This window comes from Nicotiana tabacum, chromosome 1, assembly GCF_000715075.1.
Source record: "Nicotiana tabacum cultivar K326 chromosome 1, ASM71507v2, whole genome shotgun sequence".
Taxonomy (NCBI): Eukaryota; Viridiplantae; Streptophyta; class Magnoliopsida; order Solanales; family Solanaceae; genus Nicotiana; species Nicotiana tabacum.
The window spans coordinates 2755417-2781600 of record NC_134080.1 but is presented as its reverse complement, the minus strand read 5'-3'; the positions used below and the strand labels follow the sequence as shown (position 1 = coordinate 2781600).

At 36.9% G+C, this 26184-nt stretch overlaps 4 protein-coding genes across 6 annotated transcripts; all 4 read left to right on the top strand.

The window, feature by feature from the left end:
• The first annotated feature begins 6021 nt into the window (after positions 1-6021).
• On the top strand, positions 6022-11720 carry LOC107824854 (protein NLP6). 2 transcript variants are annotated; one of them, XM_016651663.2, is made up of 5 exons: positions 6022-6566; positions 7445-8022; positions 9049-9096; positions 9190-10120; positions 10244-11720. In XM_016651663.2, exons 1-5 carry the CDS (start codon positions 6191-6193, stop codon positions 11368-11370), a joined length of 3060 nt encoding a protein of 1019 aa, XP_016507149.1. In that variant the 5' UTR covers positions 6022-6190; the 3' UTR covers positions 11371-11720. The 2 variants fall into 2 exon arrangements, with proteins under 2 accessions (XP_016507149.1, XP_075083547.1); XM_075227446.1 differs by having other exon boundaries at positions 6035-6566; positions 9049-10120.
• Positions 11721-12382: 662 nt separating this feature from the next.
• On the top strand, positions 12383-16833 carry LOC107824853 (protein NLP6). 2 transcript variants are annotated; one of them, XM_016651662.2, is made up of 7 exons: positions 12383-12725; positions 13501-13985; positions 14378-14425; positions 14508-14607; positions 14698-15240; positions 15362-15589; positions 16337-16833. In XM_016651662.2, exons 1-7 carry the CDS (start codon positions 12533-12535, stop codon positions 16795-16797), a joined length of 2058 nt encoding a protein of 685 aa, XP_016507148.2. In that variant the 5' UTR covers positions 12383-12532; the 3' UTR covers positions 16798-16833. The 2 variants fall into 2 exon arrangements, with proteins under 2 accessions (XP_016507148.2, XP_016507147.2); XM_016651661.2 differs by having other exon boundaries at positions 14508-15240.
• Positions 16834-19220: 2387 nt separating this feature from the next.
• LOC107824852 (mitochondrial pyruvate carrier 1) lies at positions 19221-22819 on the top strand. The gene is made up of 5 exons (XM_016651658.2): positions 19221-19358; positions 21141-21257; positions 21346-21400; positions 21479-21614; positions 22569-22819. Exons 2-5 carry the CDS (start codon positions 21165-21167, stop codon positions 22600-22602), a joined length of 318 nt encoding a protein of 105 aa, XP_016507144.1. The 5' UTR covers positions 19221-19358; positions 21141-21164; the 3' UTR covers positions 22603-22819.
• Positions 22820-24144: 1325 nt separating this feature from the next.
• Positions 24145-25008, top strand: LOC107824851 (putative F-box protein At1g65740). The gene has a single exon (XM_016651657.2). The coding sequence runs from the start codon at positions 24145-24147 to the stop codon at positions 25006-25008; it is 864 nt and encodes a 287-aa protein (XP_016507143.2).
• Positions 25009-26184: the final 1176 nt, after the last annotated feature.

Below are 26184 nucleotides of genomic sequence, written 5' to 3'. Positions count from 1 at the left end.
ATCACAATGGGCACAGCTGGTGTCTGAGCGGGTGTTGCTGGAGCGTCCACAGCCGGGACCTGATCCTGAACTGTGGCGGCTGGTGGATTTGCAGGTGCTGCCCCAGCTGCTGTGTGGGCTGCACCTCTGCCCCTACCACGGCCTTGACCGCGTCTTCGGCCTCTAGTGGCTCCAGGTGATGGTACTGATGGTCGTCTATCTTGACCGGTAGCACGTGTCCTCACCATATGTGAGAGACTAGAATAACAGAAGTTTAGTTCTCGGATCAACAAATTCGCACGACAAGAATTTCAAGAATATGGAATTTTTCCTAAAGGTTCTGCAGCCTCTCGAGGATAAATACAGACGTCTCCGTACCGATCCGCGAGACTCTACTAAACCTGCTCATGACTCGTGAGACCTATGTGACCTAGGCTTTAATACCAATTTGTCATGACCCTAAACCCAACCCGATCGTGATGGCGCCTCTCGTGAAGATAAGGCCAACCGACTCACTTCCAATTCACTTTAAGTAATTAAAATAATAACTACTAAGTCTTTAATCAGAAATAAAATCCCAAAATAAGCATTTAACAGTATAATTTGCGGAAATAAAAGCCAACATATCCCGATATCGAGGTGTCACCGGTCATGAGCATCTAAAACAATACTACCAGCCTGAAAGTCTACTCCACTACAAAATAACTGAATCAGAAAAGAAATAAGATAGAGGGAGGTTGCACTGGGCTGCGAATCGCCAAGCAACTACTTAGTAAACCTCCGAAGATCTGCTGAAACTGTCAACCCTCAGTAGCAGGACCTGTAGCGCCCAAATCTGCACACTGAGGTACATGGAGTAAAGTGAGTACTTCCAACTCAGTGAGTAACAAGAATAAATGAAGACTGAACGATATAAAATTACGTTAAACACAACATTTAGCTATCAGAGACATAACAAAATCAGTAACACAATTTAATAATAAAATCTCATAAATACACCTTTTTAAGAAGTCAACAATAGATAGAAAACAACTAGGAATGGTAAACACATAACCTCGGGCACGATAACATCAAATCAGCCCCCTGGGCAATATCACAGAACAATACCACCCCTTGGGCTATATCTCATATCACAATGGGTACCCGCACTCACTAGGGGTGTGCAGACTCCTGGTGGGGCCCCTTACGGCCCAAGCGTAATATCAAGCCATCTCTCGTGGCATCATAAACAGGCTCTTGGCCTCATATCAATATCAAGCCACCTCGTGGCGTACAATCTGAGGCCCTCGGCCTCATTATCATAATTAGTGTATCACTGCTGCGGCGTGCCCGACCCAAAAATATCCTCACAATACAGGCCCTCGACCTTACTCAGTCAGAATCTCATAAGACCTTCGGGCAATAGTAAAAATATGCAGCTCAGCTCAAAATATCTTAAAACATCATTTAAGGTTTCTAAAACAGATTAACATAGCTGAGTTTTGAAAACATTGAAAGATCTGGCATGACTGAGCACAAGTATGAAATCAAACAGTGAGGAAAATATCGTTAACGATCCTCTAAGGGTTCAAACAGTTGGCACGAAGCCCAAATATGACATTTAGCCCAAAATATAATAATATCAAACAATTAACTACCAAATACATAGAAAAATAGTCATTCGGGATGGACTAAGTCACAATCCCCGATGGTGCACGACTCCACACTCGTCATCTAATATGCGCGTCACCTCAACACAGCCGAACGTTGTATAATCCAGGGTTTCATACCCTTAGAACAACATTTAAAATCATTACTCACCTCGAACTAGCCCGAAAAGCTACTCTGCAACACACTTGCCTCTCTAACCAACTTCCGAGTGCTCCAAATCTTCCAAGTTCAGATTTTTATCATCAAATTATGCTAAGCGAATGAATTCCAATTGAAAAATATCGATTTTAAGCACAAAACCCGAAATCAGTCAAAATCCGACCCCCGGGCCCGCATTCCAGAACTGGAGAAACTTTATACCAAAATATTCTTCATCATCTTACGAGTCCATACATATAAAGAACTTAAAAATCGGAGTTCGTTTGACCCCTCAAATCATCCCTAGAAGGTCCATAATCTCAAGCCCTAACTCCACATTTTTCTACTAATTTTCATGAATTAAACACTGATATTTTGTTCCTTAATCACAAATAATCGAGTTTTAGAGTCCAAAATCCTTACCTCAATGAAGAACAATGATTTCCTCTCTTCAAAATCGCCTCAAAGCTCTTTTCCTGTTCAAAAATGGTGTAAAAGAGTTTAATGGTCGCGGAAGGTTTATTTAAATACTGCTCACGCGTTTTACTGTTCACTTGAGTTACTGCTCACCCGAGTACTGTTCACTTGAGTTACTGTTCACCCGAGTTACTGTTCATGTTGCTGTGAAAAATGCAACAACTTTTCTTATATTCTAAATTAATCCGTTAACCTTTCGAGATCCACCTGAGGCCCTCGGAAATTTCAACAAATGTACCAACACGTCTCATAACATTATTCGAACTTAGTCGAGCCTTCGAAATACCAAAAACAACATCAAAACACCAAAATCACATCAAATTCAAGCATATGAACTTTGAAATTCCTAAATTACACCAACGACGCTGAAACTATCCAAAACAACTCCGATTGACCTGAAATTTTGCAGACATATCCAAAATGACATTACGAACTTGTTCCAACTGTTGGAATTCCATTACGACCCCAATAGCCTATTTTCCACTACTGACCGAAAATCGCCAAAAACTATTTTTCGCCAATTCAAGCCTAATTCTACACCGGACATCACAAAAATATTTCGGACACACTCCTAAGTCCCAAATCACCTAAAGCTATTCGAGCCATAAAATCCGAATTCCGAGGTCGTTTACAATAAGTCAACTTTCGGTTGACTTTTCTAACTCTAAAGCTACTTTTAGAGACTAAGTGTGTCAAACCTTACCAAAACCATTTCGGATTCGATCTGACCAACCCGATATCACATAACACGGATAAACAAAGCATAAAGAAGCATAAATGGGAAAAAACGAGGCGATAACTCATGAGACGACTAGCCGGGTCGTCACAAATATATTATATAGTATATAATATAGAAGGTATTATGTAAATATGAAGTTTTTATAATATCAAGGGCATAATAGACTTTTCAAGTAAAAATATTATAAAATCTGGCAAATGTGATTTTTGTGATAACTAGAGCAAAGTAAAATGATTTTTTGTAACAAAAAAAAATAGTGACTTTTGAGTAATGAACACAAAGTTAAATGATTTTTACGTAACAAAAAAAAAAAGAAAAGATACTTTTGGGTAACAAACACAAACGTTCAATGACCATCGATAAAATTAACTCTTGCTTATTCTATATATTTTGAGTAATTATATTTTAAATTTCTCAACATAATACGTTGTATGAAACCAAAATATTGTAAGTCTAATTAGAGGGTCAAATCATAAGTAAACAAATCAAGTCAAATCGAGCTTATTTTGGTTTCGTGTTGCCCTATCTATTTAACAAGAATTCTAGCTAAAAGAATGACCTAAGTAGTTCAAATAATCAATCAAATGTACACCTCCAAAATTAGAAGGAATCAAAAAATCACTAAGTCAAACTAAATTAATTACTCCTACGTAAAAGGAGAGACATATTTTTAGCAAAAATGCAGTAACATTTTAATATGCAAATTGATTTTATGTAGGAAATTTTACCTCCTATAGTAAAGGTATACACCCTATTTATTATAAATCAAAATTATTTTAAAATATTGTTTTCTATAGCTACCTTTTATATTTTATAGCAAAATAAATATTTATGGTATATACTACTATTGAGGTATGCAATAAGGCATGCAATATACTATATATGTTTTTTCTCTCTCTTAGACAGTTGGACATACCTATTTTTAAGGTGATTGTTGTTACTATATTCATGAATACATGATGTAAATACATGTGAATACAGCTGAGCTGCCCTGATTTTAAGCCTTTTTACTATTGTATTCATGACGCGCGAATATATGTAAATACATGCGCATACAGCCGGACTGCCCTGATTTTAGGCGCTTTTTGCTGCTGTATTCATGAATACATGGCGCGAATACATGTGAATACATGCGCGTACAGCTGGACTACCCTGATTTTTAAGCGCTTTTTGCTGCTGTATTCATGAATACAACTACACTACCGTAACAACTAAATAATAGCTATAGGAAGTAATTATATATATATATATTATAACTATAGAAAGTTAATAGCTACTAAACAATAGTAGTTTCTGAAAATTCCTTTTACGTAAGGCTATAGAAACAAGTGATTAATAGCCTGTTTGCCAAAAGTATTTTTTTTTAGCCAAAATTACTTTGGCTAAAAATTGAGGTGTTTGGCCAAACTTTTGGAAGGAAAAAATGCTTTTGAGGAGAAACAGAAGTAGTTTTGGAGAAGCAGAAAAAAGTAGCTTCTCTCCAAAAGCACTTTTTGAGAAACATTTTTGAGAAAAATACACTTAGAAGCAATTTTTTAAAGCTTGGCCAAACACTAATCGCTGCTCAGAAGTGCTTTTCAAACTAATTATCCAACCACAAATAATGTTTCCCACCAAAAGTACTTTTATAAAAAAACACTTCTCAAAATAAACTGATTTTTGCGGCCAAACGGGCTATAATAAACGGCCTATCTACAATTAGACAGAATCTTCACTTATTTGCGTAAACTTTCCAACAACTAAGAAAGTATAAAGGAAATGGTGGAATCTTTTGTAATTTACTAAAGGATCTCGAACTACCAAATATGTGATGAGATGCATGGATTTTTTTATTTATATTTTAACTAAAAATTTTAAATTCAAGTCCTGAAAATATTATTCTTTTGATAGAAAGCAATTCTTCTCTTAATACGTTTTTCCTTTTAACGATTTCTATGCGATACAAATTTAAATTAATCAAGAGGAGTTGATCAATGAATTTCAAATACGCAAGCCAATATATGTAGTGTGAGTTTGAATTAATTTTGCAATCCCCTTAATGATCTCAACTTTAAATTAATTTTTGATTAGTGGATTTCGAATATCGTATTAGTGAGTTGAGCGAATAATGTTAAAGTTTATTTCCATGTGGCCTATAGGTCACGAGTTCAAGCCGTAGAATCAGCCACAAACGCTTGCATCTAGTTAGGATGTCGACATTGCCTTTTAATATCTTACTTCTACTCTTGCGGTCAAATCAAAGCTGAACTTCTCCACGAGTCTTCATTCCCTTTCCGCTAGGGCAGATAGTCGAAAGGATCGATGCATTATTGGAGGAGTACCGTTCCGCATGACATTTTGTGAGTGCCAATGGGGTGCAACTGCTGGACGTAGCACAATTTTGCTAAAACTTGCAAAAAGTTCACACTTATGTTCGAATTAGTGAAAGGCCAACAACCTTTGGCTCCCGACACGGTTATGGCCGGCTACATGGGAGTAAACTAATAACCTGTTTGGCCAAGCTTTTTTTGAGCCGAAAGTACTTTCTTTAAGCCAGAAGTGTTTTTCCCCAAAATTGAGGTGTTCAACCAAGTTTTTTGAAGGAAAAAAGTGCTTTTAAAGAAAAGCAGAAGCAGTTTTGGAGAAGTAAAAAAAAATAGCTTATCTTCAAAAGCACTTTAGAGAAAAATACACTTAGAAACAGTTTCTAAATCTTGGCCAAACACTAATTGCTGTTCAGAAATACTTTTCAAATTAATTAGCCAAACATAAACTGTTTCTCGCCAAAAGTACTTTTGAGAAAAAATACTTCTCAAAATAAGTTGATTTTTGCAGTTTGGCCAAACATGCTAATATAAGATTGCTGAGGCTTAAACTTTGAAAAGAGTTTCAGAATCCTCCTTGAACGCAAAATATTTTGTGTACCCGAATACCCATATCTAGAATTTTATTTAGGATATTTTGGTGAGAAGAGTATATATCGTAATAAGGTGGAAAGTGGTGCAGAGAATAATTTCTTTGCAATTGTTATATGGATAAAACTTGGGCACAAATATAGTAAGTAATATTACAGCTACATTAGATTCCAATTCTCAATGGAATCACAGTCCGCAATTTCCCTTAACCGTTATCGTCATCCTCTTCGTCATCTTTGTAACTCTTCGCTTCTCGCCACATACATTCAAATACATATAGAGAGAGAAACTCATCATTATCATCACCATTTCAATGTCGGAGCCGGAAGAAGAAATGAATCACATGTTCCGTTCAAAGCCAAAGGACTTTCTCACTCCGCCGCCGCGGACAACGACGACGACGACGCAGCATACGGTGGCGGCTGAGAATCAAAATCAAAGAGAGCCGTCGTTGATGATGGATCTCGATTTGGATCTCGATGCTTCCTGGTCATTCGATCAGATCTTTGCGGCTGCAGCTGCTTCTAATAATCATATGTCGCCGTTTCTCGTATCGACTACTGCTTCTGAACAGCCTTGTTCTCCTCTTTGGGCTTTTTCTGATGAAAATGAAGATAATAAGCCGTCTACCGGAAATGCTCTCTCCACCGCCAGTCTCCGCCTCTCTAGCTACCCTAGATTTCTTACTTGTAAGCCTAAGGCTTATTATACTTGTTGTTTCCAACATTTTTGGAACTATGTGTGGAATTAGTTGACTTCACAAAAATTTTATTGACTCTTTGAAGAGAAAGAAAGTAGTAGTAACAATTCTTTTAGCTCAGTTCATGATAAAACAGTACGAGTTATATTAGTTATGTAGTTTAATTGCGGAAAAAATTGGGCTTTCTCTTGGTTAGTTCAACACTATAAGCTTAAGATTGCGCTATAACAAGTTTTGTCCTAAAACATTGACCTATGAGGTGGGAGAGGACAACCGTGAGGTATCAGATTTAAATTTCAGCCGAAGCAATAAACACTAGTGATTTCTTTCCAATCTGTCTAAGTTTTGGTTGATAGAGTTGCCCAATACGAGTTTTGAGGGGTGGTAGCAGGTACCCGGTGGAATAGTTGATGTGCGCGCAAGTTGGTCCTCATACCATTGTCATAAAAACACAAAAAGATCTAGCACAAGATCAGACTATGCATTTTTTCTCTTTTGAACTTGAACTTGTTATTCTTTCATACTTTAAACATTGACCTAAACTAAGTTGTCACTCTTTGTGTAGGTTTTTGTCCAATAATACCCATATTTGATGTACAAGCACTTGTTTATGTATGTGTGAATGTTATTATGGATTGCAATAGTCTTTCTACAAATAAACTCCCTTGGACTAGCTATACCGACTGATTTATGTAGGCTTCTTTGATTTATGTGCACGCAAAGTGGATTAGATGATTTATATATTTGACTCCGAACTATTTTTGGGATTAAGTCCTAGCTGTTGTTGTTTCTCTAAGTGAAGTAGAATTGACATCATTTTGCTGTTGACACCAACGAAAGATTAATATCCTTTTGTGTTTGGAGCAGATACTGGCGATCATGAGGCAGCAGCTGAAGCTTTGTCTGTCGCTGATGATAAGAAAAGAATCCCTCCGCCAATTATGGGATTAACCCCTTTAGATTGTATGGATGGGTCTTGTATAATCAAGGAGAGGATGACACAGGCACTTCGATACTTAAAAGAATCAACAGGAGAACGAGTGTTAGCTCAGGTCTGGGCACCTGTTAAGAATGGCAGTCGTTACATGCTTACAACTTCAGGGCAACCCTTTGTTCTTGACCCCGACTGTAACGGGCTTCATCAGTATCGAATGGTTTCGTTGATGTATATGTTTGCTGTGGATGGGGAGACTGATGGAGTTCTAGGACTTCCAGGCCGTGTCTACCGGAAAAAATTGCCAGAATGGACTCCAAATGTGCAGTATTATTCCAGTAAAGAGTTCCCTCGTCTTAATCACGCCCTGCATTACAATGTTCGAGGAACTTTGGCGTTGCCAGTATTTGAACCATCTGGTCAGTCTTGTGTTGGTGTACTGGAGATCATAATGACCTCCCAGAAAATCAACTATGCTCCTGAAGTTGATAGAGTATGCAAAGCACTTGAGGTTGGCTCTTGTACCCTTTCTATTACATATCTCTCTGACTAATTGGTCACTGACACTCGATAGCTTGTCTGCTGCGCCAATTCTGTGGTGTTTGAATGCTAAATTATTATTAATCTTGTCATACTCGTTACTGTCTGAGGTTATATTCATAGATCAAAGTGGCGAAAAGATTTCCAAATTTTAAGCACTACGCCATACATCATTATATGCTTTTTACAGAAGTGCACATTTGTGTTAAAGGAACAGCTAAAATTTTAGTGGATAGACTTAGCTGAAGTTCTTCTGGCTCGCCGTATCATCTTTCTAGCAGTCATTTTAAAGTATCTTTTCAACTCATAAAAGAACAACTAAAGGAGGCGGTTCTTGAAAACCTGTATCTTGCTTGTGATTGCTGCATATTGGTGCCAGAATCTCATACTGGTGGACCATCAACAAGCCACTGTCCAAAGTTTTTAGGGAATCTGGATGAATAACCCGATGTCAAATTTAATTAAGTACATGATGAGATGAAGAATGAATCTCATGTAACCTGTAAGTATATACTATAAAGCTGTGTCAGTAGTTGTATGCTAGAATCACAGACTGGAGGGGAAGTTTCTTTCTTGTGGTGAGCAAAAGCTGGTAAAGGACTTCTGAAAGTATTTCTATTAGTGTATTCATCATTCTTTTGGAGATTTTGTGACTCTGTTAGATGTGTTCTGATGAACTGGAGTCTCCCTGTTCAAGATCACATCTGTCTTTTCCTTCCATGTGCATGTAATCGATTGCTTCCCTTCCTGCAGTGAATAGGAAATTTTGATAGTTTTGCCAGTTCATGAAGATGCATTAGAGCATGCGCTCTTCACTGCATAGGATATCAAATTATCATCTAGTTTTTTTTAACTATTTTGATATGTACTTAAGTAGTTATCATCTTTTTTATCAGTAAGATGCATCATCATGTAACCCAAATGCATAGCTTTTCCAGTCCTTTTTTTCTACATTGAAGATGAGCTCCTTTTTTAAGTGATTTCAGTTTTTCTGCAGGCAGTGAATCTGAAAAGTTCAGAGATATTGGACCACCCAAACACTCAGGTGAGCAAAAATAAAATTCTGGACACATCTCATCTAAGTTGTTGTTCTTTGTTGTCTGAACAAGTCTATGTCGTTGGGTATTCTATGAACCAGATCTGTAATGAAGGTCGGCAGAATGCATTGGTTGAGATCTTGGAGATATTAACAGCTGTATGTGAAACTTATAAATTGCCTCTGGCTCAGACATGGGTTCCATGCAGGCATCGCAGTGTTCTGGCTGATGGTGGTGGGTTGAAAAAGAGTTGCAGTAGCTTTGATGGAAGCTGCATGGGACAGGTCTGTATGTCCACAACGGATGTTTCATTTTATGTGGTTGATGCTCACATGTGGGGTTTTCGTGAAGCCTGTGCCGAGCATCACTTACAAAAGGGACAGGGAGTAGCTGGAAGGGCATATGCCTCTCAAAAATCATGTTTCTGTGAAGATATAAGGCTATTTTGCAAAACGGAGTACCCTTTGGTGCACTATGCACGTTTGTTTGGGTTGTCCAGCTGTTTTGCAATCTGCTTAAGGAGCACTTACACTGGCAATGATGATTACATTTTAGAGTTTTTTCTGCCACCAAACGATGGAGACTACAATGACCAGCTAGCTTTGCTGAACTCACTCTTATTGACGATGAAGCAGCACTTTAGGAGTCTTAGGGTTGCTTCTGGGGAGGAACTTGAGCATGACTGGGGTTCAGTTGAGGTTATCAAAGCATCCACGGAAGATAAACTTGGTTCTAGGCTTGAATCTGTGCCAACAACCAAATCTCTTCCTCAGCCTGCTAGTGTAGTAAATGGAAGGGTGCCTCCCGATCTAATGGAAGAGCAAGAGTCCCCTGTGGAATTGAATGTTGCAAAAGTTGCAGAGGGCGTAAATGGTACAGCTGAAGCCCATAATCATGCCTCTTTCTCTGAGAATAAAGGCATTGGTAAGAAATCAGAGAGAAAACGTGGAAAAGCTGAGAAAACAATAAGCTTAGAGGTTTTGCAACAGTATTTTGCTGGAAGTCTCAAGGATGCTGCGAAGAGTCTTGGTGGTATGTTTTTCAAATTATTAGGAACTTATCCTTCACTATTTTTTCCTTAATTAAATGTGCATTTTGTCCTTTACCATGTCATTGCGGATTTGACTATTCTCGTTAATGTTCTCGCATATACAGTTTGTCCAACTACAATGAAGCGCATTTGCAGGCAGCATGGGATCTCCAGATGGCCATCTCGCAAGATAAACAAGGTTAACCGGTCCCTTTCAAAGCTAAAACGTGTAATTGAATCAGTGCAAGGAGCTGATGGAACATTCAGCCTGACTTCTCTTGCACCAAATTCACTTCCTGTTGCTGTTGGTTCTATTTCTTGGCCTGCAGGCATGAATGGTTCACCGTGTAATGCTTCCGAGTACCATGAAGAGAAGAATGAGCTCTCCAACCAGGGAATGCCAGGACGTCATGAAGAAGCCGAACCCTCAAATCAAATGCTGGAAAGTAGGATTATTGGGAATGAAGAGCTCTCTCCGAAGCAGAATGGTTTTGTGCGTGAAGGGTCACATAGGTCCAGAACGGGTAGTGGCTCGAGAGAAGAGAGTGCAGGGACACCTACCTCCCATGGTTCATGCCAAGGTAGTCCTTTCCCTGCAAATGAATCTTCCCCTCAGAATGAGTTGGTTAATTCACCTACACAGGAGTCGTCTGTAAAAGTGGGTGGCTCTTCGGAACCAGCTCGTCCGACCACAGGAGAAATCAATTTATCCACTGCATTCCTAATGCCTGGGCCTTATATTCCAGAACACACCCAGCAACTATTTGGGGGAATGCTAGTTGAGGATGCAGGGAGTTCACATGATCTGAGAAATCTTTGTCCGGCTGGAGATGCTATGTTTGATGACCGTGTCCCCGAATACAGTTGGACTAACCCACCGTGTTCTAATGGAATTGCTAAGGATCAAGTTTCTCTTCCTGCTGAGAATATGCCACAGTTTTCTACCAGGCCTGAAGTAACATCCGTTACAATAAAAGCAACGTATAGGGAAGACATCATAAGATTTCGACTTCTTTTAAGTTCTGGTATATTTAAGTTGAAGGAGGAAGTAGCCAAGAGGCTAAAGTTAGAGATGGGGACTTTCGATATCAAGTACCTCGACGATGACCATGAGTGGGTTTTAATCGCGTGTGATGCAGACCTGCAAGAATGTGTCGATATCTCAAGATCATCGGGCAGCAACGTAGTAAGGTTGTTGGTTCATGATATAATGCCCAACCTTGGGAGCTCCTGTGAGAGCTCAGGTGAATGATTTAGAATTAGGTTGTAAATATATAAAACTAGTAAAAACCATTCTTGTAGTGCTTAGGGTTTTGTCCATGTGGAGTGTAGGTTTTGTTTATGGCAGCTCATCTGAAATTGTAGAAAGTTTTCCTTTTTAAATGTATTCTTGTTGTAAGTCTAGGGAAATAAGTTTTTTGCTTTTGTTGGTGTAGCTTCCACCTCTTATTTAGTTTCCTTTTTCAATTGTATTCTTGTTGTAAGCCTAAGGCTATAAGTTTTTATTTTTGTTGGTGTAACTTCCACCTCTTTTTTGTTCACTATGCAAATTCTATTTTTCCATTTGATATGTTTTTATATGAACAAAAAAGATTCATATTAGCTTATCTCAATTATTTTCAGAGTGATGCATAATTAATTGGTTGGAACCTAGAAGTACTGTCGTAACAAAATGAGAAGTCGTACTATCTGCATGTTAATTAAAACGTCCTAGCCTCCTAGGTTTGTTGCGATCACAAAACTCTAGCTCGTTTGGTACGAGGTATACAAGATAATTAATTCCGGAATTAAATTTGAGATGAGTTTATTTCATTAGTTGAGATAAAATGGTAGTATAATTAATTTTGAAATTAGTTATCCTGGATATGACGGATTAGGAATAATTAATTCCGGAACTAAATTTAAGAAGAGTTTATCCCATGTTGGTTGTTGAAAATTGCGGTATAATTAATTCCGAGATTAGTTATCCGGAGTTGTAGTGTTTTTTTATCTCCACAAAAAGGTTGAATAACTAATCCTGAAATAACTTCTTTCCAACCAAACGAAACTATAATGTTTTTTTAATCCATGTGAATTTGATATAACTAGTTTTAGGATAATTAATTCCGAGATAATTAATATTTGAAAGTTGAACCGTGGATGATTAGAACTAAAGGATTTGACAACTTCGAAGTAAAATCAACCAACGGAAAAAAAAAATGAATGACACGTGTCCAGAATTCAGTGAACCAATATCTTAAAATCTAAGAAATCGTAGACTTGTTGCAGATGTAAGAACTAAGTCAAACAAGGCAGCTAGCCTGAGTTACTATAATCTATGAATTCGACTAAAATTTTTTCCTTTTTGATCAGTTTAAAAAAGACAATATCTTTTTAAACAAATATTCCTTTTGATTGCTTGCAAATACAGTAGGATGCAAGGGATTGAGAAATCTCAGTTTCCTGTCAATGATGATGTTGTTTACGAAGTATATACCTCGTCTGAGTTCAAGAATTATATGGGAGAATCACTATCCTGTTCAGAAGAACGTTCTAATTTCCATTTGATGGTTTTCTGGAGCAATAATGAAACTGAATCTAACTTTACCAATAATCTTATAGAAACATGTAAGTAGTTTCAATCCCCTATTCTTTCTTTTTGTGATTTGGATTTAAGTTATATGCACCGAAGGGGAGCCTTGGAGCAATGATAAAGTTGTCTCCGTGTGACCTGTAGTTCGAGCCGTCGAAGCAGCCACTAATGCTTGCCTTAGAGTCAGCGAAGCTAGAAATTTCCGTAAGGTTGTTCAAACTTGAAAGAAGTCGATTTTTTCTTTTTAAAGAAAGCGTGTTTCAATATATGGTATATACCTCTAAAACGTAATATTTTACCTATATACGCTGTCTCATTTTTCGACAAAGATTGACCACCCTTAGGGTAATATAGCTTCGCCCCTGCTTAGTAGGCTGTCTATATCATACCCTTAGGATGCGGTCCTTCCCCGATCCTGCATTAATGCGAGATGACTTGCGACCCGGCCTGCCATTTTTACTTCTGATAGTGTGAAGAAATTTTACACTATTAGTGCAATTTAACTGGTTATAGCAGATTATTATTACTTTACTTTCTATGTTATGTTATTAGGTTTGTCATGATAAGTTACATTTTTTTTTAAATTCCCTTCCCCTTTGATTCCCCGTTGATCTCCTTTATTGGAGCTATTGCTCCTTTGGTGACTCGAACCCACATGTTGAAGGCTGGAGGTGCTGACCATCGGAGCAACCCCTCTTGTCCGTTACATTTTTTATACGTCGGCTTAACATGATTTGTAGTGCATAGAACATAAACTTGCTTATTTTTCATACTATATTTTGGGATTTCTGATTTATGTCTTTCTTGAAGCTGTAAAGCAAAAGATTAAAGCAGCACTTCAGAGAATAGAAACATCCCAAGTAATTCTACTACAGTTTTGGGGGCTGGAAAAGATTGAAGGTAGGAACTTTTTAACAACTGCAGGACAACCATTTGGTCTTAGATATCTATATAAAGGACTGTGTTGGTATAGGAAGCACTGTCAAGGTTATAAATATAGTGTTAATAATAAGGGTGAAAGTGGTGAACAAGGAACAGAAAAAGCTCATCTTTTTGGTCCGCCTGCACGAGTTTTCCAGGAAAAATTGCCAGAATCAAGTACTCATGTTGGATATTACACGAACGAAGAGTTTCCAATGAGGGATCATGCTGTCCGGTGTGGTGTCCGGACATATTTGGCTCTGCCTGTGTTTGAACCTATTGGGAAAAAATGTGTTGGTGTGATTGAACTTGTTACAGTTTGGAAAGGTGGCTACTTGACTTATGAAGTTGAAAAAGTACTAAACGCGCTTGAGGTTCGCCCTATCTCCTTATTTGTAGCTTTTGTATGGATACAGATATAGAATTTTAAGTTAGTAGACACAAGTTTTTTGGCGTTTCACTCTCATTTTAAGGTTCCATAGAGTTTCAAGCATTAGATTAGCTAGTAGATTTTGTACTTTCCAAGCTTCAATTTTCTTATTACCTTGTTGTTGTTTCTTTCGCTTCGTTTTTACTATCTTGCTGGTGTTATTGCTTGCTGCTACTGCTTCTTTTTTCGTCTTTCCTTGAGCCGAGGGGTCTATCAGAAACAACCTATCTACCTTCTCAGGGCAGGGGTAAGATTGCGTATACATTGCCCTCCCCTGACCCCACTTGTGGGATTACACTGGGTTGTTGTTGTACTAATATTTTGATCTCTTTGCAGGGAGTAGATCTCAAATGTCCTAAATTATATCTCCAAAAAGGTAGAAAAGTAAGTTGAAATTCATACTTTTGATCATTCATCCATCTCAGGATTAGTACTTTTCATATGAACAATACTCCTGTCTAAGCAGGTACAAGAAGGGAAACAAAGTGACAGGGAGGAAATCAAAAGGATGTTAAAAATCGTGCGGGAAACACACAAGTTGCCATTCGTTCGAGTTTGGATTCCGTGTAAGAATTTGGAAATGGACCACAATGGCATGTATAGGGGCTGCACTGAGCATGTCATTTCTGCTAGTAATGAAGTGTACTATGTTGCAGATGAGGAAATGGATGCTAATGACCATGTTTATGACGATTATTATTACGATGATATGCTATGTTTCCGGGACATTTCTAAGTTACAACCTTTGCAGAAAGATCAGGGGGTTGTTGGGAAAGCATTTTTTTCTGGAAAATTGTGCTATTGCGAGAACATAACTGAATTCAGCATAATTGAGTATCCATTGGTACATTATGCGCGCTGGTGTGGATTAACTAGTTCTTTTGCTATTTGTTTGAAAAATGGCGTTGAAGTCTACATACTGGAGCTGTTTCTTCCCCCTGATAACGGAGATCCAGAAATCTTGCTCGGATCAATTTTGTCTACAATGGGACAACATTTTCAGAACTTCAAATTTGCTTCTGGTCAAGAACTAGGACATGATTCAAGTGTTCAAGTTATCAAAGCGTATTCAGATAAGAATGTGGATTATTTTCATATATGTCAAACTAGAGAAAGTCTGTTTATGCCAGAAGTCTTGTGCGATGAGGAGAGGAGGAACTGGCTAATGAAAGGCAACGAAAATCACACCGAGAAAGAAGGTAGAATCAAAATACTTGTTGTTAGTTATTCAGGCAGTTATCATGTTTTCCATCAAAATTTTGAAGGACTAACAAATGCTGCTGCTGAAATCAATGACGATAACTTTATTTTCGTATGCAGCTATATCTGAGTGCACAATTCAAAACTCGGTGGATAATGGACAGCAACAAATTATGGTTCAGTCCGATGTCTTAAATACTGATATACAAGTTATTTCAGAGAAGCAATGTGTCAGTGTTACTCATTTTCAGAAAGAAAGCAGAACAAGAACTAAAGACACTGTAAACTATGATGATCTCAAACAACATTTTAACAAAAACCTCTCTGATGCAGCTGAAAGCCTTCAGGGTAAGTTCTTTTCTTTTTCATTCCAACCTTTTTTTAGGTACAAAAAAAGAATATATTGATTTGGCTGCACAGATGGCCGCCCGGTAGCATTTTAACCTGGCATCACACAACCTTCATATAGGGGAACCTTGGAGCAACGGTAAAGTTTCTCCGTGTAACCTATATATCACGGGTTCAAACCATGGAATCAGCCACTGATGCTTGCATCAGAGTAGGCTGCTTACATCACACCCCTTAGGGTGCAGCCCTTCCCTGGACCCTGCGAGAACGTGGGATGCTTTGTGCACCAGGCTGCCCTAATCACAGCCTTCATTGCGGACTTAAAGAAACAAAATGTATAAAGAAACGCGTTGTTTTTGGTCCAAGAAAAAAAGTCAGGCCTGCACGCGAGGGGCACATTACAAACTTAAATAAATACAAAGGTCTTCCAATGGATTCTATATAAGTTGGTTCCCACAAATCAATAACCTTGTCTATTAGGAAACCTTTTTGCATGAGGCCACAGGAATTAATTTCCAAGCAATTTTTCTTTAAATTTTAACTTATGTAAACTTACGACGTAAACAACTTTATACTTTCAGTGTAATTAACATGTTGTAGCAGGTTGTTTGTCTTATTATCCAGCTTACTAATTTCCCTTATTATGGACAATTACCTATAGTTATCTTTTAGGTGACCTAACAACATAAATATATCATTACAGTGCAATGTATAGAAGTTGAACTTTGTTTCTTTTGCTTGTTTCAGTTAGTCGGTCTACACTGAAGCGATTATGCAGAAAATATGGTATTCGAAGGTGGCCATTATCAAAACGAAAGAAGACACTCGGCGAGTCAGATTACCAGCCATTAAATATGCTTCCAAAGAAGAAGAAGGCAATAACTTCAGCAACTACTTCAACACATGAAAATCATGGGAATAGCAGCAGCAGCAGCATCACAGTAAAGGCTACATATGGAGATGATATGATGAAGTTTAAGCTGTACTCATTCTCAAGAAAAGAAGATTTGGACAAGGAATTGGATAAAAGATTGCAGCTACCAATTGGAAAATTTAGAACAAAATATATGGATGAAGATAATGATTATATATGGATTGCCTGTGATGACGATTTGCGCGATTGTTTTAATAATGCTCTATCATTAGGGAAGAATACAATCAAGATGCTGGTTTTACCAGCAGCCATCAATCATTCTCTGGAATTGTAAACTTTGTCAGCATTATCAAAATTTAGTTATTCTTTACGTGCTCGTGTACTTTTTTCTTTTTTTTTGATTCCACTCCCCTTTGATCCCCTTTGTTGGAGCTATTGCTCCTTTGGTAAATCGAACCCATGACCATAGGGTTGTAAGTTGGGGTGCTAGGGTTGTAAGTTGGGGTGCTGACCATCGAGCAACCCTATCTTGTCTTATTATTTGTTGCTTAGTTTCATTATATGATATTGCAAACTCATACTTTGAGTCAATTGGAAATTTGGAATAGGGTTAGTTGGCCAATTCTGATCCAAAATATTTACTCTCTACTTTAGCATAAGGCTATGTGCAATAGACTCTTGTGGTTCGGTCCTTCTGCGGACGCTGCATATAGTGGAAGATTACTGCACCGGGCTGCCCTCTTTTTTAGCAAACAAAAATATACTAAGAGAGCCTATAGATCTATCTTTTTAAAAACTAATGATCACATCTGCTGCAGTCTTAAAGGGCTCGTTTGGTACGAGGTTTAAGGGATAATTCCCAGAATTAAATTTGAGATGACTTTATCCCATGTTTGGTTGAGATAAAATCACGGTATAAATAATTATCCCAGGATTGTAGTGTTCTTTTTATTCTTATAGGAGGCCATAGGGTGGGATAGCTAGTCCGAGGATAAATAATCTCGGGATAACTTATTTCCAACCAAAAGACCCCAAAGAGTTCACTACTTTGGATTATTGATTTCTTATTCTTATTTTTTTGTTTGGCAATTAAACTAGGATATTATATAAAATATGAAGAGAAAAGATACTTGTTACGAATACCATAACAAAAAGTAACTTCAACAGCAAAACCTCTATACTACTGCTAATACTCTTATTACTACATAATGCTAAGTTTAAAAAAAGGAAAACTAGGCTTCATAATACCCTTTTGAAATCCAAATATTTGTCTAAAAGACAATCTAGTGATTAAAAGATTACAATTCAAATTATGATGTTACAATACTAGCTCGAAAATTAGTGACTCCATGAATTTTACTATGCATTTATTAACTCAGTAAAATATTGAAGAAAAATCCCAACATGTAAACAAGAGATCACATTATTTGAAAACTATTAAAGTGGTCGCTTGGTTACAAGGATACAACAACAACAACGACGACCCAGTATAATCCCACAAGTGGGGTCTGGGGAGGGTAGTATGTACGCAGACCTTACCCCTACTCCGAAGGGTAGAGAGGCTGTTTCCAGGAGACCCTCGGCTCAAAAGAAGCAATAGGAGATGATACATTAGTTATGTAAAAATGCGTAATAAAACAGCAACAATATATAAGAGATATGAAATATGAAATCTTGGTTACAAGGATAATGAATAATAATTCCGAGATAAATGTAAAATTATTTTGGTTGAATTCTTACTCCGGTATAAGCAACCTGAGGGTTGTTAGCACTATAAGGGTTCGTTTGATACGAGGGATAAGGGATAATTAATCCCGTGATTAAATTCGAGATGAGTTTATCTTACATTTGGTTGGAATAAAATCGTGGCATAATTAATCCCGGGAGTATTTTTTTTATCCCTATAGGAGGATGGTATAACTAATCCCGATATAATTAATCACGAAATAACTTGTTTCCTACCAAACAATCCCTAATATAATACTACTTATATTTTTATTACGCTTGCCCTGCTCCAAATCTCTTCTCCCAAAAACTTTTTAGAAAGTCAAAAGTTAAAATTAAAAATTAAAATTTATCAGTGTTTACCTCGTGTAAATCAAATACTACATATTATACTCCCTTCGTTCACTTTTAATTGACATGTATATTAAAAATAAATTTTTATTTTTACTTATCACTTTACGCAAATCAAGAGAAGACATTTTTTTTCCTATTATACCCACAATATTTATTACTCATTTCAAATCATTTTCTCAAATCCAATAAAATATGCATCAATTTATATAGGTATCACAGTAAATTATGCACTTAATTTATTATTTCTTAAGGGGTGTAAAAATTCAAAACGTACCTTGTTTTTTTCCTCTCAATCTCACTCTTCATTATTATTAAATAATTTTATTTTATCATTTACCCTACTTTTTTATATAATAATTTTACCCTGTATCATAATTTTTCTTTATAATATTGTAAGTTTATTCTTCATATTGCTGGTACGTGATATCATAAAATGATGGCAAACGATACAATATATCCAAATATTGTATATATATCAAACGATACAGTATAATACAATACAGTAGAATACGATACATTATGAAACGATATGTAACAACCATCCAAACAAGCTGTTAGTTCAATGAACCAAATATATATGATTTAATTTTCGTATTATAATCCACATAATCGAGTAAGTCAATAAAACGTGTCATTAAGGGAAGGGAAGACCACCGAAGTTACAGTGTTCCTCACAGCATCCAATACAAAAATTATTCTTTGACGACCACCAACCAAACCACTAAAGTACCATCCTGTAGACTTTGCCATCATAACACAATCGCCAATCGAAGCCACTGTTAGAATCATCCTTCAGTTTCAGATCTTCCATAAAAGGTAAAATCTTTGTCATATTTTTAGATGTAAAGTCAATTTACAAATAAAGGGTGTTTGAATTTTATTGTAATTTTAATCTAATGGTTGCATTTCTGTTTTTCTGATGACAGAAAGATGCAATCTTTTTTTGTTTGGATATGAATTTTTTGAATTATAAACCGAATAATATTAGGTTAATTAGCAAAAAGAAATCACCCCATCTAAGTAACAGTTTTTCCACAGCATCCTGGATTGGGTGTTTTTTTTTTTTTTGGGGTGGGGGGTTTGGGGGGGGGGGGTGTGAGGGGGACATTTTTTTGCTCAATTTTGACTTTTGTGTTTCTTGTTTGCAAACGGGAAAAATAAAATTGGCCCAAATATGACAGTGGCTAATTCTGCCAAGGTGTGTATAAAAAGAAATATTTGACCTATATACGCAGTATAATTTTCTGGCGAAGGGTGTTCAACTGACCACCCTTTACAAATAGCTTCGGCTTGCAAATATAGTGGAATGGATGTAGAGGATTTATGTAGTAGACGCCAAACGGTTTAGGATTGAGGCTAAGTTTATTAATTGATTGATAGGTGCAAATAGCCAACGATGCGTGTGGAGTTTTGAAGTAATAAAATTTTATTTTGATTGCGAAATTGTGAATTTGCGAATGTTTTGCTATGTTAAAGATGGTGCTTGTTCACTACTACGAGGGTATTTTCATAGAAGCTTGTCCTTTGGACTTTCTTTGGTTGGTAGCTTGTTCGTGGTGGATAGGATTTTAGTCTTTTACTAGAGTTGAAGATGGAAGCTAGTGGTTGCGGAGGTGGTTTTTAATTAGGTGGTGATCTTAATTGGGATGGGGTTCAAGTGACTGTGGTAGGTGCGGGATGAGCTGGTGAAAGAGCAGCTAATTACTTGCATAATATTTGCCTTATTGACAATTGACACATTAAGATCATTTTTTGCTATTTTCTGATTAACTTTCTCGACAAATCAATCTAGCTTCCAAGAAGAAACTTACTTGAAAAATCATTAGAGTCTGTAGCCTCTTTTCTTTTATATAAATAGCTCTATACCTATATTATGATTTCATATCGTCTCTCTTAAATAGCTGTACCCTATGTTCAAATCAGAAGCACCGGAATACAATATCAAAAGGAAAATCAGAAGCAGTGGCATAAACACATGGGATTGTGAGTAAGAGAATTTAAGGGTATTAGAAGCATGAGTATTTCATACCTCTAACCAAAGCATCCTTTTGGTTTTGGTCTTGATTACAAGTTGAAACGTAGTGGGTTGTAAATTGGGGTTGGAACAGTTCTATAGGAAATGCGAATACCACCATATGCTGCTTTCTTCTTTATTTATTTGAACATGATTGAAGAATATAAAAGGCACGATTCTTTGGATATTGCATCTAAAAGATAGATACATTATTAGTGGTAGAAGCTTGAAATTCCTATATGATATTGTCTGCAATCTCGTTTTTGGTAACTTGAAAATTCTGTCCATTGATGGTGGTGTTGCAATGACCCCAACTTTCTTAGGATTGAGGCGTAGTAGTAGTTGTGATGGTGGTGAATGATGATGTGGTGGTTTCGCAGTGCTTATTGTTAATTCCTGACAGGTCACAGAAATGTAAATGTGTTTAGCTTTACCCCTTTCAGAACGTTATGTGTTATCTTGGCTGCTGCTATATTAGTCGTATCCAATTTTTTACAGGATATCTAATGTTTAACACTTCTGGCAATACTCAATCTATATTGTCATAGGCTTATGTCTCAATTGTTGTTATTTAACAATTGCAGGATATTTCATATAGCTTGTCACACATGGCTGCATTCAAGGCATTTTTGAACAGCCCTGTTGGCCCTAAAACAACTCATTTTTGGGGACCTGTTGCCAACTGGGGATTTGTCATTGCAGTATGTTTATCCACTACAAAATTTAAATTCTGTTATTGTCTCCTGCGATATAACTCTTTCTACTGAGTTGCATTGATGTACTTTGCAGGGATTGGTCGACACACAGAAACCACCAGAGATGATATCAGGCAACATGACTTCAGGTAGAAAATTTGTACTTAAATGAACGTCGACTTGAAATGATATAGGCCCTCATCCTTCTCCTCCTTCTGGTGTTGCAGCAATGTGTGTGTATTCTGCATTGTTCATGAGATTTGCATGGATGGTACAGCCTCGGAATTATCTTCTTCTGGCATGCCATGCCTCGAATGAATCGGTGCAACTCTATCAACTATCACGTTGGGCAAAAAGTCAAGGGTAAGTGATCAATTGCACTTAAAAGAGTGGAACTTTCTGTTACTTTCTGATTTCATTTTGCCTCTGCGCATGATATAGACTTACACTTCCCTCAACAGTATTCCTAGAAGCTAATACAGTCAATGGAGGGTAAAGGGTTGATAAAGATTTATTCTTTAGGTAACCCCTCTCACTGTCCTGTCTTTATTCTCCAGTACCTCCACCACTGAAAGAGTCCCATAGTCCATAGCCAAACGGAGCTAGAGTGCTGAGAATTATTTCCCTAATTTGGTTAAAAAAATTAAGTTAAGGAAAAGTGGAGGGAGGCTGGGAATTTTTACCCCAAAGGTTTTCACCCACACATCTGATTTCTTGCCCATGAGCACTTGCGCCAGGCATCAGAGTTCTCGACAACATGCTCACAGTTCTAGTTTGCTGTCAAAGATGCCAACAGTTTTATATAGGAGATACCTATTAGTTGATAATGTTTTAGTCATTGTTTACGTTTCCTATGATTTCCGAGGAGTGAAAGATTTATACGTGTGTAGAAAATATAAAGAACTTCTAGTTTTATTTATATAATATTGGCCTGAGATAAATATAAATGGGAGTAACATGGTCGATGAGGATTCATATAGCTGACCACAACTTGTTTGGCATTGAGGCGTTGTAGTAGTATTAGTAGTTGTTAGATGCGGAAAACTAAATTGACGCTTAGGCTACTTTAAGCTAGCATAGCCACCTATTCCTCAACAAGCAATCCCCCCCCCCCCCAATCTTTCTCTCATCTGGTGTGGGTAGTTGTTATAGCCTTATCTATGATCTTGAAACTACCTACTTAAATATTCTTGCGAACCTAGAGAATTTGAGGACTGTGTTGTGGTTTTGAAGTTTGTGCTTGCAATTACAATCAAATAAAATTTTGCAGCATATTCTTTTCATCTGATATTTTTGGTGTATCTCTTTTCCCTGCAGATATTTGCAGCAGAATGCAGCCAAAGCAGAGTGATTTAGTGTTCTCTCTTGTTTATTTTTGGACAATTTTCGCTTGTCATTTCTGAGTGCTTTCATCAATTGTTGCAGGAAAAAAATTGCCCTTGATAATCCAAGAGCTGAACTTGCAGTCTATTTCCAAGTAAATCTTAGTACTATCAGTACTGGGACTTTTGGGATTCATTATCATGTCTATAGGAACTTCCACAATAATACAGCATATGTTTAATGCACGACATGTTATTAAACTTGCAGTCTGAATGGCTGTTGTTTTTCATGTAAAGATAAATCTGAACGAAAACACTGTTCAAAATCTGGAAAATACTCCAGCATAAGTATACTGGAACTCCAACATAAGTATACTGGAACTCCAACATAAGTATACTGGAGTTCCAACATAATATACTGGAGTTCCAGTATAATATATCGGTCCCTGTTGCAGCAAAATAGTAGCTATTTTTCAATGACTTTGCAAATGCTGACTATTTTTGAATGACCAGTCCGAAAACTTGCTAGCCCATGCTATTTTTATCTCGAGTAATGATGAAAATTGCATGGGCTATTTAGTTTTCGGATCGGTATTGAAAAATACCCAGCATTTGCAAAATCATTAAAAAGTAGCCATTATTTTATGCGGAGATAAAATTTGGACAAAAATATCCTAGTTGAAACACGGAAAATTCTAGCATAATATGTTGGATTATAGAGCTCCCGCATAAAAACTCTTTAATTTGATTCCCCTCCTGCATTCTAATTTCAGTGTTCTATTTTCACTACGACAAGAAATCACAAGAAATTTGATTTGAAAAATAATACTCAAAATTTCGAGCTAGCTAACAACCTCTATTGATTAGAGTTTAAGCTCGTCCGAATACTATTTTCTCCTTTTCTGCTTTTGTTGCATTAGGATTGGTATTTGTTTTTCTTGAAGTTCACAAGTGATTTCAAGAAATATAATTTTTGTTGGTAAACATTTGTTCATCGAGTTATGAAATATTTATAGAGATAATTTAATTATCCTAATTTAAAGAAGTACAGTGACATGTACATGAATTAAATAAAATATAGAATTAACCCAAATAGTCGCTCACCCAACCGTTTAAATTAAAAATAGTAGGTAGAGGTATAATATATGCATAATTAATATATTATATATGTATAGTTATGTATAATCAATATATAAACTATATATATGGCTAGAAAAAGTAAATAATTAATATGGCCGGCTATTTGTGTAAAGATCCCAATTAGTATATCAATCTGATTAATGATTTGAATTATAAAATAAAATAAGTTACTTTTGTTATACAAAGTAAATCATATATATATATATATATACCTTAGAGGAAGTCTGTAAAAATTATCCCTTATGTTTATAAAGAAATATATTAATTAAATAAAAAGAAAAAAGTATACTATAACAACGACCTACATATATATAACCTGTATATGTAGGTCAAAACCATAAATAAAGCTTTTGCCCTTTTCCCTTTAGAATCCTTGTATGTGTATTACATCCTCGACCCTCGTTCCTTCTTCCCTCTTCGTTGTATAAGCTATGGCGAACTGGGCAGAACTGCCCCACGAACTCCTTGTTCTCATTGCAAAGCGCGTTAAAGTGATAGAAGATTTCATTGCTTTTGGTGCTGTTTGTACGTCGTGGCGAACTGCTGCTACAAAGGAAAACTTTGATGTGTTTTCGCCTCAAGTTCCGTTGCTAATGTTGGCTGATGATAAAGACGATGATTATCGAGAATTTTACTCTCTTTCTAAGGGGAAAGTCTCACGTATATTATATCTCCCAGAAGCTAGAGGGCGAGAGTGTTTTCCATCAGAGGGATGGTTGTTCACTATGTCATATTACGGAGAGTTTAACTTATTGCATCCTTTTTCCCGTACACAAATTCAACTTCCTTCACCAAAAGCGTTATTGGCTTTACAGGGTTTTGATGAAATACCAAAAGGAGAAATCTATCACATGATCGACAAAGCTGTCTTATCTGCTAATCCTTCTCTTACATCAGATTATGTATTAGTGATTTCCTATTATACAGATGTTAATCATTTGGCTTTTTGGCGACCTGGAGATCTTAGCTGGACCAAATTTGAAATTGAATATAGAGTTGGTGGAGTCTTCAATATGATTTACTATAAGGGTCAATTTATTTTTGTAACTTACGCTGGAGAAGTTTGTGTTTTTTATGTTCCAGGGCCTAGTATTTCTCAACCAATTGTAGAATCACGCTTATTTTGGCTTGACGATAATCTGAATCTGTTTCGCCAAAAAAAGCATTCAATCAACTTCTACCTAGTTGAGGTAGATGATAAACTTTTACTTGTTATCCTCGACGAGAACGAAATGAGCCTCCGAGAGAGGAAGGAGATGGTCCAAAGACATTTAAATTTGAAGTATATGAACTAGATGTTGGGAATAAACCCCGTAAAAATAGTATTCACGGTATTAGTGATAAACGCAGAACACTAAGTTATGGTTAAATAAGCAAGAATAGAAATGCAGCAATAATGACACCAAGATTTTACGTGGAAACCCTTCTGAATAAGGGAAAAAACCACGGCCAAGAAAAGCAACTGATATCACTATAGCGAGGAATTTTACACTGTGTAGTAACGAGTAAAAAATACTCCTAAGACCACTACACCCTCAAAAGAAATAAACACTCTTTTGCTTTTTCCACCTCACTACAATATCTCTCACACTCTATTTTTCTTCACAAACTATTTTCTTATAGTTTATGGAATACCTTGCTCTCTCTTTTGTGTCTTTGTTGGTGTGCGGAAATGAGAGTTAAAGCTCTCCTTTTATAGCCAAAACCTCACTCTCTAAAGCCTACAATATTTGACAATTTATGCACCCTTTTCACAATTTCAACAAGGTTGGCTACCAAACCAAACCAAGTCAATAAAATTGGCTACCAAATTATACAAATTCAACAAAGTTGGCTACCAAACCAAACCAAATCAACAAAATTGACTACCAAATCATTTGAATGAGATGGACACCATATCACTAGATGTAATCAATGGTAAGTTGAAAAAGATTAACACCTTGGGAAATTTAGCAGTTTTTTTGAGTGTTAATGGAGCAAGTTTCGTTGAGTCATCTAAGTTTACAGGAGTCAAGCCTGATCATATATATTTTACTGATGATTGGCGTGAGGAAAATGCTGTATTGGAAGACGGTGGTGGAAGAGATATGGGTGCTTATAATCTTGAAGATGGAAACGTTGAATCTTTTTATCCTGAATTGTCAGTAAGTCTTATTTGCCCGCCAACTTGGATCACACCATCATTTTGATGTGACTCAGATCACTTCCAACCGAGAGGTTGTGAGTTCGAGTCTCCCCAAGAGCAAGGTGGGAAGTTCTTGGAAGGAAGGATGCCGGGGGTCTATTTGGAAACAGTCTCTCTACCCTAGGGTTGGGGTAAGGTCTGCGTACACACTACCCTCCCCAGACCCCACTAAGTGGGATTATACTGGGTTGTTGTTGTTGTTGTTGTCAGATCATGAGGAGTTATTGTCTTTTTTCAGTTTGGTTATATTGTAATTTTTTTTCCAAACTCTATGTTTAAAATTCAG